At 33.7% G+C, this 19,102-nt stretch overlaps 1 protein-coding gene across 2 annotated transcripts in view; it reads right to left on the bottom strand.

Annotated features, from left to right (window-relative positions):
• The window catches only part of LOC145243914 (sialin-like), a 285,719-nt gene that overhangs the window by 178,742 nt on the left and 87,875 nt on the right, over positions 1-19,102 (bottom strand). For both annotated transcript variants that reach the window (XM_080107027.1, XM_080107026.1), the window contains exon 4: positions 9,699-9,932. In XM_080107027.1, the coding sequence (XP_079963153.1) occupies positions 9,699-9,932 (234 nt within the window). The remainder of the gene's footprint in view (positions 1-9,698; positions 9,933-19,102) is intronic.

The raw sequence follows: 19,102 nt of genomic DNA, 5'->3' as shown, positions 1-19,102 counted from the left end.
CATATTGAAGGTCAGTCTGGTTATTGGCTCTATTCGAAGACACTTCTAAGGCCAGGGAGATGGGGCATCCCACCTGGTGCCAGACAATCACCCACAATTTCTTTCAGTCACTCCAACTGAAGGATATTTTTAAGATCCTAATGATTCCTTTGATTGCAATTGTTTGCATTTCTCTTGCACTTGATCCACCGGGTATATTCAATAGATAGTTTTTTAAATTTCTTTTTATGCGTCTGCTGGCTCCTACAGTTACTGAAATGATAGTCATCTTCTTAAGATTCAAGTTTCTTTTCAAATTGTACATAAGGCCTTGGTATTTCGTTCTAACAAAATATAAAAAACTACAAAATGAACACTTCCAAAGATTTTCGGCCGATGTTGCCCTTGGTGAATCTATACTCTTATAAATCTGGGGGGTTGTGTATTGATATTCATATTAAAACCCCTTTTTTCTATTGGTATTTATCTGCTTCCCTACAAAAGTACAATGTGACACAAGGTCGTTTTTAATGTGGAGGAAAATCAACTCCCCAAAAGAAGGACAAAAGGGGCACTCTGGCAGTATCCAAAAATAATAATTGTCTCAGTATATAAGGTTTCCCCTCTATTGACCAAGGACAAACTAATCAAAGTGTAGAATCTGAACAGATACTACACCCCAACCTCGGTCCGAAGGCCAAGGACCTTTTTTCTATTTATTGGTATTTATTTGTTTCCCCACGAAAGCAAAATGTGACACAAGGTGGTTTTTAATGTGAGGGAAAACCAGCTCCCCAAAAGCAGGGCAAAAGGGGCACTCTGGTAGGAACCAAAAATAATAATTGTCCCAGTATAGAGGGTTTCCCTCCATTGATCAAGGACAAATTAACTTAAGTGTGGCATCAGAACAGATACTACACTTTGAGATAATAAATTTTTTATTCACAGGAAAAAAAAAATACAATTGGTAAATGAACAAAAATTTTAGGCACAAGGCCAACTCAAAAAGTGCCTAAATTTTTTGTTCATTTCCCAATTGTATGATATCGTAGTAATCGTTAATAGTGTAAATTTGTTAAATTGGATTGCTTAAGGGGACAGCTCATCAAGAACTTGTTTACGTTGGACTTGAAGACGACCATATTGTAGTCAGCTGGAAAGCAGAGAAACAGAAAAGAGTTCCACAGGTATGCAGTTCTAAGAGAGAAGCTTTCTTTATAGAATCCATGTTTAGGCTTAGGCACAGATAAAGAATGGGGGAAATTATTGATAGTGGTTTCAGCTAGACGAGTGTTTTTCTTTATCAAGGAGTTGTTTGTGTGTAAGTCCAGCCAGAAAGGAATTGGCTGGGCAAAGGAGAAAAAGGGGGTTGGGAGAAAAAAATAAAGAGACAGAAGAGGCAGAAGTTTGGAATAGAAATAGGTTACAATTTTGTTCTGCTCGTTTGTGTATAAAATAGAATTGATTAAACATATGAAGAAATTAAAAACTTTAAGCATAAAACAATTTTGGTAAAATAATTGGATCAGTTATTAAATAGCACAAAAAGGGTTGATATACCATAAAAAATAACCGAAATAGTATCATCAGAAACTAAAGCTAAATTAGATAAGGTTATTGAGAAGGTATTACATCATGTTTTTTTGCATGATGTAATGACCAATCACTGAATCATCATTTATTACTCAACATATGATTTAGAGCTTTAAAAAAATGTGTTATTAGCAATTTCAGGGTGGAACAATAAAATTGTTGCCCTAGAAAAGACGACATGATTCCATTTCCGTTTGATGAAAACCAGTTTTTTTGGGGGGGGCGGAGGTTGCAGACCATCTACTAGTTAGCCAGTTATGTACAAATCCCAAGAGCGATAGGAGACTTTTATCATGTCTGAAAGTGACACAATGTTCAACGAGCGAAATTGGAGATGTGTCGCTGTACAACTCATGTTCTCTACTGATTCAAGTTATGACAACAGGACCATTGCCAGCACCCTCAAAATGCATCGCTAGATGACCACAAATAACAGGAATATGCTCAGGGTGATGAAAACAAACTTTCTAGCCACAGTTATGGTCTTTGGTGTGATTTCAAGTGAGCGCCACATCATGCCACCTCACATCTTTGAAGTCAACACCAAAGTATAGCTAGATGTGCTGGAGCAATCAGGTGGCCACTAATAGACACTAGGTGTGGCAGCAGGACTCAATAGCAGCCCACAAGTCCAAAGAGATACCAGCTTGCTTTCAGGAGTGCTACAGCTTTGTACTCTTCTCGCACTGCCTCCTCCCCCCCCTCCTGATGTGAACCCACTGGACTACTTCGTTTGGTCATACGTTGAAAACATCACCAACATGACCAACATGACCTCCCACAACACCAAAGCTAGCCTGATCGTCGCCATCCATCGAGTATTCGCTGAGCACCTGCCGGCACTTGTGGAAAAGGCATGCTCCCAGTTCTAGTTGGTTGGTTGTTTTTGTTTTACGGCATATCAACCTTTTTCAGGTTATTTAATGCCGAATCTAGTTATTTTGAGGAACGATTTTTAATGGAGTATATTTTTTTTTTTAAGTCAGATTCTATTTAACCCATAGTTGGAACCCTAACAGGTACTACCACTCCGGGTCAGAGTGGACCTGGGAGCAATGGCAATTAAATGGTGGCTCCACACTCCCCAAGGCGCGCAAGGTGGGACCTCACCATCGGATATAGTTTTAGGTCATATCCAGGACCCCAGTTCTGGACCTGTATCGACGCAGTGATTGAGGCTGAAGGCAGCTACATTGAATAGATGTCAGCTCTACTACATAATCAAGTTACCTGAATTGATTTTTTCAATGAAAGTTTTAAAATAAAGCTGTAGTGTTGTTTTCTTTGGGGCGACACTTTTATCGTTCCACTCTGTATTCTTGTACAATGCAATGACCAATTACCGTTACATCATCTACTAGCAGTTCAGCCCGGCTTTGCTCTGGCCCTATGTACTGTTCATAACTTTATGTGCATATAAATATATATATTAAAAAGTTTGACTAATATCCAGGTAACCTACATCTAAAATTTCAAATGTTTAGGCCCAAAATTGGCAGAGGAGTTTGGTAGACTCTGCAAAGGTCAACTCTTTCAACTTTGACCTCTTGGCAGCCAAATTTTTGCTCAAAAACTGATTAAAAAGCTTGCTGCATGTCTGAATACCCTTTATGTAAAATTTCAAATGTCTAGACCAAAAATTGGTTGAATAGTTTGCTAGAGATCGCAAAGGTAACATTTTTTTTAATTTGACCTCTTGGCAGCCAAATGTTTGGCCGATTAAAAAGTTTGCCCTATGTTTAAATACACTTTATGTAAAATTTCAAATGTTTAGACCAAAAATTAGCTAATTCGAGAGAAACCACAGAGTTACAATTTTTTTAACTTTGACCCAAATTTTAACCTTTTAACATTTATTGTTTTGGGCTCAAATCAAATTAATAACTTAGACCCATGTCCAAGTAACCTACATTTAAAGTTTCAAGTGTTTAAACTCAAAATTGGCAGAGGAGTTTGGTAGAGTTTTCAAAAGTCAAATCGTTGAACTTTGATCCCTTGACAGCCAAATTTCTGGCTGGAAACTAATTAAAAAGATTTTCCCAAATCTTAATACTCCTTATGCCAAATCTCGAGTCTATAGACTGAAAATTGACAGAGTAGTTTGGTAGGGAAATGTACACACACACACACACACACACACAATTTTACTTTTATAGATATTGATTCCTCAACATATGATTATGATTAAAGATGTTTGTTATTGCCAATTTCTAAGTCATGATTAAAATATCAAATAGAATTTATTTTTAGTTTTATAGATTTAATGAGTTCATGCAGCTTCTTCAATTTAATTGAAAGGGAGAGATGGAAAGTGTGGAGAGATAAAAAGATGCAGAGGCGAAAATTAGATTATTTCGCCTCAGGCCTGTACATCAGATCCATAGAGAAAGATACAGTTATATTACTAAATTAATGGGTTTAAAGGTAGTATAAAAACCTGGTTGTTTTTATATTATTAGTTTAAAATTAATACAAAATTTTGAAAAAAATAGATTTAAAAATAATAATTAATTTTAATTATTATTATTATTATTATTATTATTATTATTATTATTAAGGCGTATACACGGGGTTAAAACACAAATAATCCCGGTCGTAGTTGGTACACTAGGAGTAGTATCAAGTCGTCTGGAAGGACAATTGAAAAAACTACAAATCCTCGATATTTTAGGCAGCCTTCAAACCTCTGCAATTGTAGGTACCACCAATATCCTTAGAAAAAAACCCTTGATCTTTGAAGATCCTGGTTTGGAGCCGGTGTTGAGGAAAATCCTCTGGAAATGAATATCATCCCTTTCCAGAGAGACGTTGATAAACGAAATCAGGAATTATTATTATGTAACAGTGAAAAAATAATATTTAAAAAGTATTATAGAGCTTTGAAAAAAAATATATTTGAAAACAATATTATAATATATATTATTATTATTATTATTATTATTATTATTATTATTATCATTATTATTATTATTATCATTATTATCATTATCATTATTATTATTATTATTATTATTATTATTATAGAAAAATGAAGAATTAATAGTTTTATTATTAGTATGAAAGTTTGAAAAATAGATTTTAAATTAATAATTAAGATTTAAAAATTAATGAAATTTAGTTGTAAGATTTAAAAATTTATTAAATTTGGTTGTAAGATTGAAAAATTTATTAAATTTGGTTGTAAGATTTTAAAATTTATTAAATTTGGTTGTAAGATTAAAAAATTAATTAAATTTGGTTGTAAGATTAAAAAATTTATTGAATTTGGTTGTAAGATTGAAAAATTAATAAAATTTGGTTGTAAGATTGAAAAATTTATTAAATTTGTTTGTAAGAAGTAAAAATTTATTAAATTTGTTTGTAAGAATGAAAAATCAATAACATTTGGTTGTAAGGTTTATTAGTGAAATTTTACTGGTAAGAAAATTCGAATTTAGTATTTAAGAAATAAAATCAGTAAATTAAAAATAAATTCAGAAAACAAAAATGAAAATTTTACATGAATAAAACTGAAACAAATTATGGGATATAAAGATGTATAGATACAATATTGTCATAGGATACGGAATTTACAAACATTAACACTTAATACTTTGTTTATTATTAAAGCTCTGTATAAAAGATTAAAAGGATGTAATTTTTTTAAAATTCTAGTTATAATCTACTTTATATAATGACTTGAATTAAAGTTTAAAATGCAAAAGTCAAGTATCATGGTTAAATTGTGCTCTAAGCAGAAACATTCATTTTGAATGTGCATCTGTCATATTAAAGAGCTTACTGTTGATTTTATATCCCGGATCTTTCTGCTTGTGCAGTAACAAATCTTCTCAAATGCACTTGTGATGTCAGGCTATATAAAGCGTTAACTATAGTCAAAATCGCCTTTTTCTTCTTTCATTGGATTTTTTGGATTATCGATTATCGATACTTATAAAAAAATATTCCGATACAAAACCTACCTAAAAACACTGCCAGGCAAATATAAAATACATTTGTGTAAAAATTTTTAAAAATGGCCCAACTCTTTAAGAGTATATAAAGAACAAACTCACACACACACAAAGATTTTTCATTTACCATAATGTAGTCGTTGGATTTACAATTTTACAAATATTAACACTTAATGCTCTGTTGATTACTAAAGATAAAGGACTTTTTTTTTTAATTCTAGTGATAATCTACTTGGTAGACCAATGGAAATTCCACAATTAAAGAAAATAGACTGTAATTTTATTTGTTTTATGTAACTAAGTTTTATTTAATTCAATATGAAGTCATTGAGAAAAATGTGTCTCGTTATTTGTATTGTTGAATCGTTTGACATCAGTGTTTGTCTGGCCAGAGTCTATAGTTAGTTGCCTTCTCATGAGCTCAGTTTTGGATGCAAGGTCTAATTCTGTATTATTTAGATTCATCAGAATACTGTTCTTATCTTGAATATCAACAACGTTCTGATCGATATAACCTCTAACCTTCTTCAGATGTATCTTGTCAAATTCTGGAATGTTTCTGTCAAACTCAGGAAATAAAAATAGGTTTAAAGCTCCCATAATTTATACTAGAGCTGTCCACACGGACCCGTGACGCAGACGCACTGACGCAGTGGTTAGACTACTTGGAAAAATCAATTGTAAAAGTGGTATTCTCCTGTCAGTTGACTGTTGAAGGCTCAATTCTCAGTTTGGGCGACCAAAAATTACAATTGTGAATTAGTTATGACATCTATCCAGTCATGGCTGATGGAACGAGAGCATACTACCCCCATGAAGTAAATAAAGGGTTCCGGTTCAAAATCTTTATTATTATGCCAAACGAGTTAAAGGGAGGTAAAAACGAGTTAAAGGGAGGTAAAAGAATATTGTCAATAAGTTGTTGAGTTAACTCCCCTTGTCAACAGAAAAACACGTTAGTACATGGTTTACTATGCGTTCATACGACATTTTGTATCGCTTGAGCGGCTACACTTCTTTGGGTTTTTTTTTTTACTAGGAAGGGGTCGCTGCTTATCAAGGCTTAAAGGCTACTTGAGGATAGGAGTTAATTGTGAGTCACATGGCCAGCGAGACAACAGCGTGATGATCGGTTATGGTAAGGTTAAATTATTTAAGAGAACAGCTAAACAAAAATTTGTTAACATTAGACTTGAAAATAAATGGGTAATTCTAAGAAAGAAATTTTGTTCATATTTCGAAATGAGTTCGGTGCAAATGACAAGTATTTTCAGTTCTATTTGTAAATGAAAGGCAACGAATATATTAGTATAAAAGAAAGTAAGATTTTTTTATTAGTATTTTTTTGTTGTAAAAAATCAAGTAGTTAGCAAATTAGTTTGAAAATTATTTGTCTTTTAAGGATGATTAATTCCCATTATTATTTCAAACTAGCTGTGTCGATCTAGCGTTACCAGGGAATGTTTTTACTTTTATTTTCATTCTGCTCATTGACTTCCCCCACTAGGTGTATCAGAATTTTGGGTGAATTTTTGACACCTCTAACAGAAAACTGCGAATAAAATATTTTTCTTTTTTAAGTGGGTTGTTTATTTTCTGTATGGAATATATTTCCAAAATAAACTATTAAAGTTGTTTAAAAAATAATAGAAATATTATTTTTTTTATTATTTAAAAAAAAAAAACAGTGTTTACAAAGTGCCGGCTCTCGTTCAACCAACCATATTTTTTACGTATGAAATCAATTGAATTTTACGACTGAAATTTATTTCAATTTTTAAACTTTAAAAATCTATCAAATTTTTTCTATTGGTTCAATTTTTACAATATTTTCAGGGTCAATGTGAAATTTTATGCTCTTTCCAATAAACCGAATATAATATTTTAGACAAACGTTTTTTTTTTAATTCACCCCCCCCCATTTTGAAATGTCTATTAAAATTTAAATAATTAATTTGCTCACCAAAGTTTTATATATCACAAATTGAAGATAAAAGATCAATAAATAAAATATTCTAATTCAAAACAAAAAAAAGAAGTACATTTTGGAAATTTACCTGTAAAGTCCAAAGTGTAAAACCCTTTTTTTAAACCACGTTGATTTTTTTTTTTTTTATGAAAGCTCATGTTATGCTTATATCGTCAAGTAAATACCGGATGCTGACGGCAATTTTTTCTATTTCATTCAATGTTTTCTTTTTTTAGATATTTTTTTTTTTTTAATTCACTCGGTAAAGTAGAAATAAGATATAATAATCAAAAACTCGATTTAAGAGAATTAAAAAAAAAAATCGGCCGACTGGATTTTTTGTTTACGGCAAAAACTTATAAGTAAATGTGTGCTTTTTTCAACTACGGAGGCCCAAAAATACTAATTTTGGTTAACAGCAAGCAATAAAAAGAGATATTAATTATGGCGTTTATAAATCACCATAAGATAATCGTGAAAAAAATCAGATTTCTCTCCTTTTATTTGAACAGTCAATAAATCTGAGTTCGTGTTTTTTTTTTTAATCCTTGTTTAAAAAAGTATTTTATTTAAAAAGGACATGGAATATAAGTATAAATATGGATAAATTCTTAACAATGAACAATGGAAGTACACATTGAATAGAATTTTTTATAGGTAAGTGATTTTTTTGAATTTATATATATTTTTTATAATCGAACTAAGTAAAATTTTGTTGATTTTCTTTAAATCTTTTTTAAAGAAAACCGATTTAAAAAAAAACAATATTGCATAATTTGCTATTAAACTTGTTATTATTTAAAAGTTTGGTCTTTGCTCCTTTAATTGAAAAAAAAATTAGGGTTTGAATTACATTTTTCAAGTAGTTATAAGCTTTGAAACATAGTAAGTTGATTTATTCAAGTTCATATACGGCATTTTTAATGGCCGATTCTGATACACCTATTCCCTCACCCTAGATATTTTTTTTCTAACTTTTTTTAAGAAAATACATTTTTTTAAAATATAATTTAAAAAATTCCCCAAAAAGCTAAAAACAGAAAAAATGGAACCTAATGCTATTTCTACATATTTTGATGAAAACAATTTAAGGGTTTGTTTTACTATACACATAGATTCAAAAAAGTTGTCATAAAACAAATATATAACAAATAAATGTTATCAAAGGCAAGTTAAGTTACTTTTCTACCTAACTTGATATGTTTTTAGTGTTTTTATTGATTGTAACATGTTTATTTGGTTTGAAAAACCAGTAATGTTGAACACTGCCAGTGAACAAGAAAAGATGACCACAATGTCTTTAAAGACTCGATATTCACTTGAAAAAAAGAAGTAAAACAAAATGTCACTGTAACATTTACTGGGTGGGTTTTGAACTTCTGCATGTCAGTACAGTATAAGGGAAGTAAGGACCCAGAAGAGAATTCCAAAGTCTAGCAATCCAAGAGAAAAAACTGTTATCTGATATCTAGGGATCTCTACTGTGTGGGGGTGGGATTTAGCTGCTTGTTGGGAACATTTACATCAAGGGCGTACAAGGGTTTGAAGTTCGTCAGAGCACTTACGATTAAAATACTCGTAAAACGGGCAGAGGGATGCAACATTTCGGCGATTGGACAGAGGTTAAAGCCTAGCTGACAGTGCGGGACCTATTAGGTTGATAACTCTCTTTTGGACCCTGTCTTACAGGAAGAGACTAGTAACACATGCACCAGCCCAAATGTAGCAACAATATTCAATACATGGGCTAATGGTGGCGTGTAGAGGTACATGATACTCCTAGGCACAAGTAACTTTCTAGCACTGTAGAGAGAGACCACCTTTTTTGCAGTAGCCTGTAATTTGAAAAAGTAGTTATAAAATTAAAAATTTTGAAATACTTATAAAATTGGCAATTTTAAAAATAGTTATAAAATTGGCAATTTTAAAAATACTTATAAAATTGGCAATTTTAAAAATAGTTATAAAATTGGCAATTTTAAAAATACTTATAAAATTGGCAATTTTAAAAATAGTTATAAAATTGGCAATTTTAAAAATACTTATAAAATTGGCAATTTTAAAAATACTTATAAAATTGGCAATTTTAAAAATACTTATAAAATTGGCAATTTTAAAAATACTTGTAAAATTAGTAGTTATAAAAATGTTAGAAATAAACAAAAATATTTTGTGAGTAAAAACTGTCAAGTTTTGTCACTTACTTCACCTAATCCTTCCAAAAGTCGTACAGCAAACAAAGCAAGAAATCCTCCCTTTGTAGAAAGTGGACTCAAAAGAGTTAAAACGGACGTCCATAGAACCCCGTAGCCTAAAAGACGTTTTCCACCAAGGCGAACAGCAAGCCAACCACCAATTAATTGAGTACAGATATAACCATAGAAAAAAGCACCCAAGATAAGACCAACTTCAGTGCTGCTCCAGTTGAATGTACCAGTCTGAAATACAAAAAGAAAAATATATAAAAGTTATTATATATATAATTATTATTAATATTTTTTAAGTTATATGTATCTATTTTCAGTATTTACTTCAACAGTGCTAGATACCCAAGTACAACTAAGCAGTAAGGTTTGAATCTGTCTCTATCGCCATTAACAAACCTTCTTTGTGCCAGCAAAAGGAATTGCTAACAGCGTTAAATCTCTTTGGGGAACTCTGACCCCCCCCCTCACGGTGCTATTTTAATCGGTTTTTTACACGCTTATCAATTAAATTATAGGTTTTAAATGTCCTTTTTTGGCACCTTTAATTTACAAAAGATCCTCCATTGCTCTTTTTTTTCATCGATATATTATTTCAATTGCTATCGATTTCACCTGATGAGATGATGGCCGAAAGGGCTCTTAAGAGATTTCTGCTTATTTTCAAATGCATTTATAAATTCTGTACCTCCAAACTCTTATTTATATATATATATATATATATATATATATATATATATATATATATATATATATATATATACTAACGGGGGGAGAGAGTGCTTTGTCCAGTCATAAAATATGCTTAAATATGATATTTTAACTTGTCCTGATTTCGTATATATTATGATTGAGTCGTGATTTCAAAAGTAAAAAGGAAAGTATTTGAGTGCCATCAGCTAGAATCGAAACCTGAAAGCAAAACTGCAGCATTCAAAGCTGGTGATGTTACCACTGTATCAACGTGACACGCATATGAACTAATTAAAATAAACTATGATGAATGTACAAAATGTATAACGATTTTTTTCAATTCTGACCCATTTTTGAAGCTTTAAAAACTATTTTAATCAGCTAAAAACCCATAAAAGAAGGGTCCATAAAAAATCCAATCATTTGAGGCCCCTATCGCCACTATTCGACTTTTAGTTTCGGATGAAATAAAGATTTTCTTTGTTTTTTTTTTTTTTACATAGAAATCGCCACTTATCAAGGCCCAAAGGTCGCTCGAGCATAAGGGTTAATGAATGTACAGTAGTCAATGGGACAATCGTTACTAGTGGAAATTTGGTATATCGGATTACTTCAAGGGACAGCTCATCAAGAATTTGTTTATGTTGGACTTGAAGACAACCAAATTGTAGTCAGCTGGAAAGTATGGAAACGGAAGAGAGTTCCATAGCTGTGCAGTTCTAAGAAAGAAGCTTTGTTCATGGAATCTACGTTTAGGTTTAGGCACAGATAAAGAATGGTGGAAATTATTGATAGCGGTCTCAGCTGGACGAGTGTTTTTCGTGAAAGTTTGGTGAAGGGAAACCCTACATTGGAGCTAAGACGAGCACTTGCCATGAAAATAACGATAAAACAGAGACAGGCTCGCAACATCTCTTCTGTGGGAGAGAGGTTGCAGGGAAGAGAAAAGGTCATCCCCCACTAAGATACGAAGTCTATTTTAAACTCTGTCAAGGCAGAATGAGTTTCTTCTAGCAGCTCCTGCCCAGATGTGGCAACAGTACTCCATCCTTGGACATATTTGGCTCTTATATAGGTAAAGAATTGCATCAGCAGTGAGATATATACTGAAGCGGTAGAAGAATCCCACTATTTTTCCAGCGACCTTGGCAACAGATTTGGTGTACATGTTCCATCTCAGATCAGGAGTAAAGAAGCTTGTCAGAAGATGGAGCCTCTCCAAGATGGGTGCCATTTATTTCAATTGATGCCGGATGGGGATCAAAGTGCTGATGATGTAAAGATAGAAGCTTGGTTTTAGATGCATTAAAAGTAACGAGCTACTCCTTTCCCCATTGTACTACATGCTCAAGATAAGAGGAGAGAGAATCAGAGAGAACTTACGGCCTTTGATGTGTTACCATAGATGGAAGTGTCCTCAGCATAAATTTCTATGAATGATCTTAGGATGTGATTTGGGAGATCTTTAATGTAGATCAGGAAAAGAGTTTGACCTAGAAAGGACCCCTGAGGGATTCCAGCATTAATACTATGAGCTTCTGATTTCTGCCCATCAATCACTACTCTTATGAACCGATCAGAGAGAAATGATTTAATAATTAAGAAGACATTTCCAGCTATACCGTAGCTGTAGATCTTTTGGAGTAGACCTTTATGCCATACCCTATCAAAGGTCTTTGATATGTCAAGAGCAATTGACCTAGAAAGAAAGCCTCTGTTGAGAGATTTGTTAATCCTATGATATATAACCGTTAGCACATCTGCTGTAGATCAAGCAGAATGGAAACCATATTGCATGTCACTAAGAAAGTTATTTTTGCTGAGATAGTTGACTATATCCCTATTTAACACAGATTTCAGCAACTTCCTCATGATGCACTGAGGACTTATTGGTGTGTATTGAGAGAGAGATGACCAATTACCTGAATTCTTAAATATCTTAAATCACCTAAATTCTTTCATACTGATGGGGTTTTCCAGGGTGGAATTGTTGGGAAGCAATTCTCGTTAAGACAACGCTTAAACAGCTTTGTAAGTAGGGAAGCTAGTTCTGGTTAAAGCTTTTTAAGCACTATAATTGCAATGCCCTCAGGAGCAGTTGCTTTATTGAAATCAAGGTTTTTGATTAGCTTAGCAACATCACACACAGATGTTTGTATGTCGTATAGCGTGTTTTCTGATACAGGAGGAAATATGAGGGGTTGGCGGCCTTGGTCGCATAGGGTAGAGTTAGCTGCAAAGTTCTTGGCAAAGAGTTTCTCTTTGTCTGATACTAACAAGATTACCTCAGGTCCATTGATGATATTTGGGATAGAGCACACGTTTCTGTTCAGGACCCTGTTTACAATTTGCCAAACCTGGTGGGAATCAAAACTCTGCTCAGCTACTTTGGACTTAACAGATTAAGCATGTAACTTGATCGTGTTCTTTATTACTCTTTTACAGTAGTTGCTGGCAGTCCTGAAAGCGGTTTTTTGTCTTAGTACATCTATTAGGTACATCTGTTAGGTTGGAAGCAATGGAAAAAGTGATTTCTGTGTGCAATGGCAACAGCACATTCTGGAGAGAACCACGGCTAGCTGTTAGGATTTTGCTGGAATTTTTCGGAGGGTATGAAGCGATCTATACCTACAATTGACCATTCTGTCAGGTCTGATACTATAGAGGACACATTCTTTTTAAACATGGAATGCAGAGGTAGATCAAATATAAATGTTCAGAAGCTATCCCAGTCAGCCATAGAGTATTGATATACTGATACTGTACGATGGAAAGGTACGCCTGAGGACATATTACATTTTGTTTTTATTTTAACTGATATGAGGGGCGTGCAATAAGTAATGCCCCTGACCCACTTCCAGTTGTCTGATCTAGCTGAAATTTTGCATGTGCAATGATTTATATATCTACGGGTTATGTGGCAAATTACAGCTCTGAACTAATTGTGGTTTCTGTTTTACAGGTGTTTGAACTGAGTCAGGTGTGAAATGGAGCCTGTTAAATGTTGAGCAGTGATCCGGTTTTTGTATTTGAAAGGACGCACACTACAGGAGACTTTTGATGAAATGAAAGAAACTTACGGTGATAATGCCCCATCATATGACCTTGTAAAACGCTGGCATCGTGAATTCAAACATGGCCGGAAGTCTGTGGAAACAGCTCCCAGACCTGGTCGCCCCCCTTCTGCCATTGATGAGGCATCTGTCCGTCAAGTTGAGGCTGCCACTTTGGAAGATCGGCACATTACTATTCACCAAATAGCTAAAGATGTCAACATTAGTACAGGGTCTGTGGAAACTATCATTCATGACCATTTGCATATGCGAGATGGATTCCCAGATTGCTCACACCATTTCAGAAGCGAGAATGCGTCGAGTGCTGGAGGATGAATTTGAAGATGTGCCAAGAAGATGAGTCAAAGTTTTTCAAAAGACTGATTACACAGGATGAATCCTGGGTCCATCACTCCAGATCCAGAAACCAAAGCCTAGTCAATGCAGTGGAAGCACTTGGATTCACCACCTCCAAAGAAGGCAAGGGTGCAGCCCTCCGCTGGCAAGGTCATGCTCACAGTCTTCTGGGACCAGGATGGAGTAGTGATGACAGATTTTCTGGCAAAGGGTACGACAATTACAGGAGCCTATTATGCTTCACTTTTGAGGAAATTAAGGCAAGCTATCAAAATCAAGAGGCGGGGCAAGATCAGCAAAGGTACCCTCATCCTGCAGGACAACGCTCCGGTCCACAACTCGCATGTTGCCAGATCAGAAGCACGGATATGTGGTTATGAAATCCTGCCCCATCCTCCCTATTCTCCTGACCTTGCACCCTCTGACTTTCACCTCTTCCAAGCCATGAAGTTGTTTTTGAAAGGAAAGCGTTTCCCAGATGATGCAGCCTTGATTTCTGAAGTCACGTCATGGTTGGAGGACCAACCTGGGGCGTTCTACAAAACCGGTCTCCAGAGCTGCATCAAACGATGGGAGAAATGCATAACTCTGGGTAGTTCCTATGTAGAGAAATACTAATAACTGTGCCAAGTTTTGTTGCTCTACTGCTATGGGAAGTGGGTCAGAAGCATTACTTATTGCAGGCCCCTCGTACAACCAAGTAGTCAGAAGATCCTAGTGGAGACAGAACAGAAGATAAACATAGCTCAGGACAAGTTGTGAAAAAAGGTTGGGCACATGGGTGGGTTCATGAGTTTGAAAATATGGAGACGGACAGACAAACAGACATAGTGAGTTTTATAAATTAGATGTATATATGTATGAAGATATTAAATAAAAAGATGAGCTGTGTTTTATACCATAACAGTATGAAAAAACAGTTTATCTTAATATTAAGCTCTGACTAAGAAGACATCCAGTACAGTATACAAATTCAAATCAAAACTCTGAACTGGTCAAATAAGCTGATTCTTGGCGACATCAGTGTGTGCATACAAATATATATATATGGAAGTTTGCAAAATAAATCAGTTGTGTATGAGACAACCATTGCAGCAGGTCAACATGAAAACAAAACTGAGTTATACACAGGTATGAAACAGAGAGGTTTTAATTAAAGATATCTTGTAAACAGATACATATTCAGAAATGACGTTTAACTTTCTAACACAACACGAGTTTGAGAATTTAAAAAAAAAAAAAATACTGATTTTTTTTTTTTTTTTTTTTCGCCATAAAATGAGAAATAGATAAATCACGGTTTAAGGACTCAACCAAATGGAATGGGGACAAAAATTGTCTGTAGTGGAATGAGGACAAAAATTTTCTGTAGTGGAATGGGGACAAAAATATCCAGCCATTGCCTTAGATATGCGTTTATTCATTAGCAAGTGCTAAGTAAAACAAAAACAAAGTTTTGTGAATGAAAAACTGAGAAAAATGAAAATTTTCTAACAAAACACTTTTATACAAGAGATAAGAATATAAAAGTTACTTTCCATCATGAAAATGTTCATATATGCAAACTCGTGTTTGATAAAGAAAGTTGGATGAGTAGTCACAAGTCAAAATGTCTATAATGTGAATAATATGCATATGTAAGAAATATATTCATATGTGAATATTTGGCAGTGCAGAATGTTGTATGTGTGTGCGTTGGTTTACCTTGTTCTTGTTTGTGTGTGTACAGTTGTGAGCAGCAATTCGTTTCTATTTGCCATACTAAGAATGTGTGTGTGAGATTAAAGAGGTTAGTATGCGAGTCATTGAGTTCTTTTCTTTGCAACTTGCCTCTTGCCTACCTCGGCCAAAAGTATAGGTGAGGTGAGGGAGCATATGTTATTAAGGTCCTTTGTTGCTATGGCCAACTTGAGAATTCTGGAGAAAACTAAATTTGTTGATCAAATCATATAGGAGTTTCTAAGTTTGCACTGGCTATTACATCTACATAGCAGGGGTCTCCAAACTACAAAGTCTTTAATCTGACCCACCGAGGTCTTGTGGAAAACATAAAAATATTCAGGAAAAATTTTTTTAAATGGAAATGTGTGAAAATAGTGTGGTTGTTTTTCTTTTTGTTAAAAAAAAAAAATGATCAAAAGAACGACGTTTTAGAGAATTAGTTTCACTAAAAAACAAAGATAACGAGCAAAACAGCATAAAACATTTTCTTTTTTTTTTTTTTTTTACCCACATAGCTCTAAAATATGCGTCTCCACTCGTTTTAAAACTGTTGAGGCCCTTGACATAGACGTGTTGCTTTTGCAGTGTATAACGATTTTCATTGGTTGAAAATACAACAGTCGTTCCAAAAATAAAGCCTCCTATTTTTCTTTTTTACTCAAAAAGTGGAAGAGCTACAAAGACGGGAGTGGTACCATTAAAACAAACGACCTTTCATGCTCCAGAATTTATTTTTCTACATAGTCACCAACATTCTCGATGCACTTTTGCCAGAAACTCCACGACAAATCTCTGCTTCCATGACAGGGGTTGCTTTTTTTAGAGTCTCACACTATCAATATCAGAGGGGTGAAACTTTCAGATTATGAATGCATAAGTTTAGTCATCGTAACAATGTAATTTGCAATCTCCTCTGATCAATTTGGATGGAATAAAAAAACAGAAGGTATTACTTTTGAAACACCCCTCTCTCGTACTTTGAGTTAACATGCCCCTGAGAAATGGTGATGTCTATGTGGAAAAATAAATTCTTGAGCACAAAAGGTTGCTCGTTTTAATGGTACCACTGTCGTCTTTGTAGCTCTTCTTTAATCCCGCGTTAGTCACCTGGGTGTTCCAAACATGGTTAGTCCACAGAGATGTTTATACAACCCAATACAAAATTGTTAATAGTGTTATTATTTTGTAAAACATAGTTATCCTGCCCGTTAAAGGATATATCTGCAGTTCCTCTTGAACAGTTTGATGTTGGTTGGTTGTTTTTGTTTTATGGGATATCAACCCGTTTCTGGTTATTTAATGCCGAATCCAAAGATTCGGAAGAAAAATTTTTTAATAGAATATATTTGTTGTTTTCACGTCGGTTTCTATTTAACCCATAATTGGGACCCTAACAGGTACTACCACTCCGGGTCAGAGTGGACCTGGGAGCAATGGTAATTAAAGGGTGGCTCCACACTCCCCAAAGCCCACAAGCTGGGGCCTCACCACTGGATATAGTTTAAAGTCATATCCAGGACCCCCATTGAGGGACTTTTACCCTCTGCAGGGGGGGGGGCAGCCGGCGTATTCTAATGCCCCACCGACAGGGCCATTGAACAGTTTGAATCACTTGTATCTTGTTGACATTAACATAAAATAATACAATAAAATAAATTGTAAAACTAAGAAAAAATCAAGATATTACATTGGCTAAACTCATAGTTACAAGATTAAAAGAGTAATAAATTGTAAATAAACTCATAATCCCATCAAAATTTACAAAGAAAATACCAAAACATATTTTCTTTGACGTCGACTTTCTTTCTGCCCTGAACACATGGTCTATTTTTCCCTACATTTTCTCCTTTTCTTCTTGCGTACACTTCCTAATTTCTTCACAAGCCAGCCATCTTTTGCTGCTGCTGATACTTTCTCATGCTCCCATGTGCACTACATTGAACACCTATGCTCCATATTCAAAAGGGATGTACCCTCTCTAGCATCTGATTTAGCAGACTGGCTAACAGTTGGTATAGACAGTTTTACCCTAAAAATATTTCTACTAAAACTAAATCGCCAACCATGGTATACTCCTGAATGTGCCACTGCAATTGCACACAGAACCCACTATTTTAATTCTGCAAGCAACCACTGCATGAGGGTTTAGAGAAAATGTGAGAGTTTTTTTTCTCTGTCAAGTCTAAAGTAGCTGAACAGAAGCTTAGTTCCCACAAGTTTTTATGTATAATTAGTCCCATGGGTATTTATACACCTCAATACAAAACTGTGTTATTATTTTGTAAAATATAGTTATCCTGCTGGTTCAGGATATATCTTGAGTCCTGTTGAGCATTTTGAATCTCTTGTATCTTGTTGATAGTAATATAAAATAATACAATAAAATAAATTATAAAACTAAGAAAAAGCTTAAAATCACATTTTATATCACATTTATTTAAAAATATCCACAGGATACACAAGTTTGTTTTATTTTCTAATAATTATGATGAAAACATTATGTTTCAATAAGTTGAAATAGCAAGAAAAATAAATGTGTTCTCTCAAATGTAAACATGTTTCCATAAATTGAAATAGCAAGAAAAACGTAATATGAGTTCATTACATAAACATTACCCTTCAATCTGATTCACCTTCAATGAAAACTGAGATACAACTGCGTCATATCACGTGTGCTACAACCTCACTAAGTCAGGAGATTACTGGGAGGAAGGAAAAGAAAAAAGTTACCAACTAGGAATTATGAGCACTTAAGCAAAATTAAGGTGATAAAACATCTCATGGGACTAACACAGGATTAAATTGGTTGAAAATACAAATATAAATTTGTATAAAAACTTTTTGAATCAGGAATCATCAGGGATCTCCACAGCTTTGTGTAAAACGTCAGCATTTTACATAATAACAGCAATGTCATCATTTCATGTGTTTACTATTTTCTGTGTCAATTTCTATAGATAGGTATTGGCGCTATAATGGTTAATGAAAGTAACGTGTTTTGCTATCGGATTTTCATATTTACATGGTAAAACAAATAGATTTTTATTAACAAGCTACACAGACGAGAGATAATAAAATAAAATTAATGTTAACGTCATCTGTTGACACTTATATATCTAAAATAATGTTGTTTACAGATCCCTCTACCTTTTTGGAAAAAGGCGCAAAAAAGTAAAGACCAACCTCTATCAATTTAAATAATTAAATCAAAACGATTTTTTTATTTTTAGGCCAATTTTGGATTTGCGATTTTTATAATCTCAAGAGTCATATATTCTATTATATGAATATATGTTTTATTATTGGAAACCTGTTATCAAAAATCTTTCTTTAAACTTCATATTGCGTAAGATTTGAATTTGATATCATTTAAAGCTTTTTAAAAATAATTATTTTTTATAATTCTGTTTTTTTTTTTTTTTGTAACATGAAATATGGGGGGGGGGAGGTTGAACACCTAAAAAAATATTTAATGAAGTCTACTTTTATTTAGTGACTTTATTTGATAATGAATAAATATAGAAAATTTCAGGAAAATATGACTATTATTTGATTTTTGCTAGATTTTTACAACATGAG

This window comes from Euprymna scolopes, chromosome 22, assembly GCF_053919585.1.
Source record: "Euprymna scolopes isolate OS-2025 chromosome 22, ASM5391958v1, whole genome shotgun sequence".
Lineage (NCBI taxonomy): Eukaryota > Metazoa > Mollusca > Cephalopoda > Sepiida > Sepiolidae > Euprymna > Euprymna scolopes.
This window is presented reverse-complemented; position numbering and strand designations above follow the sequence as displayed.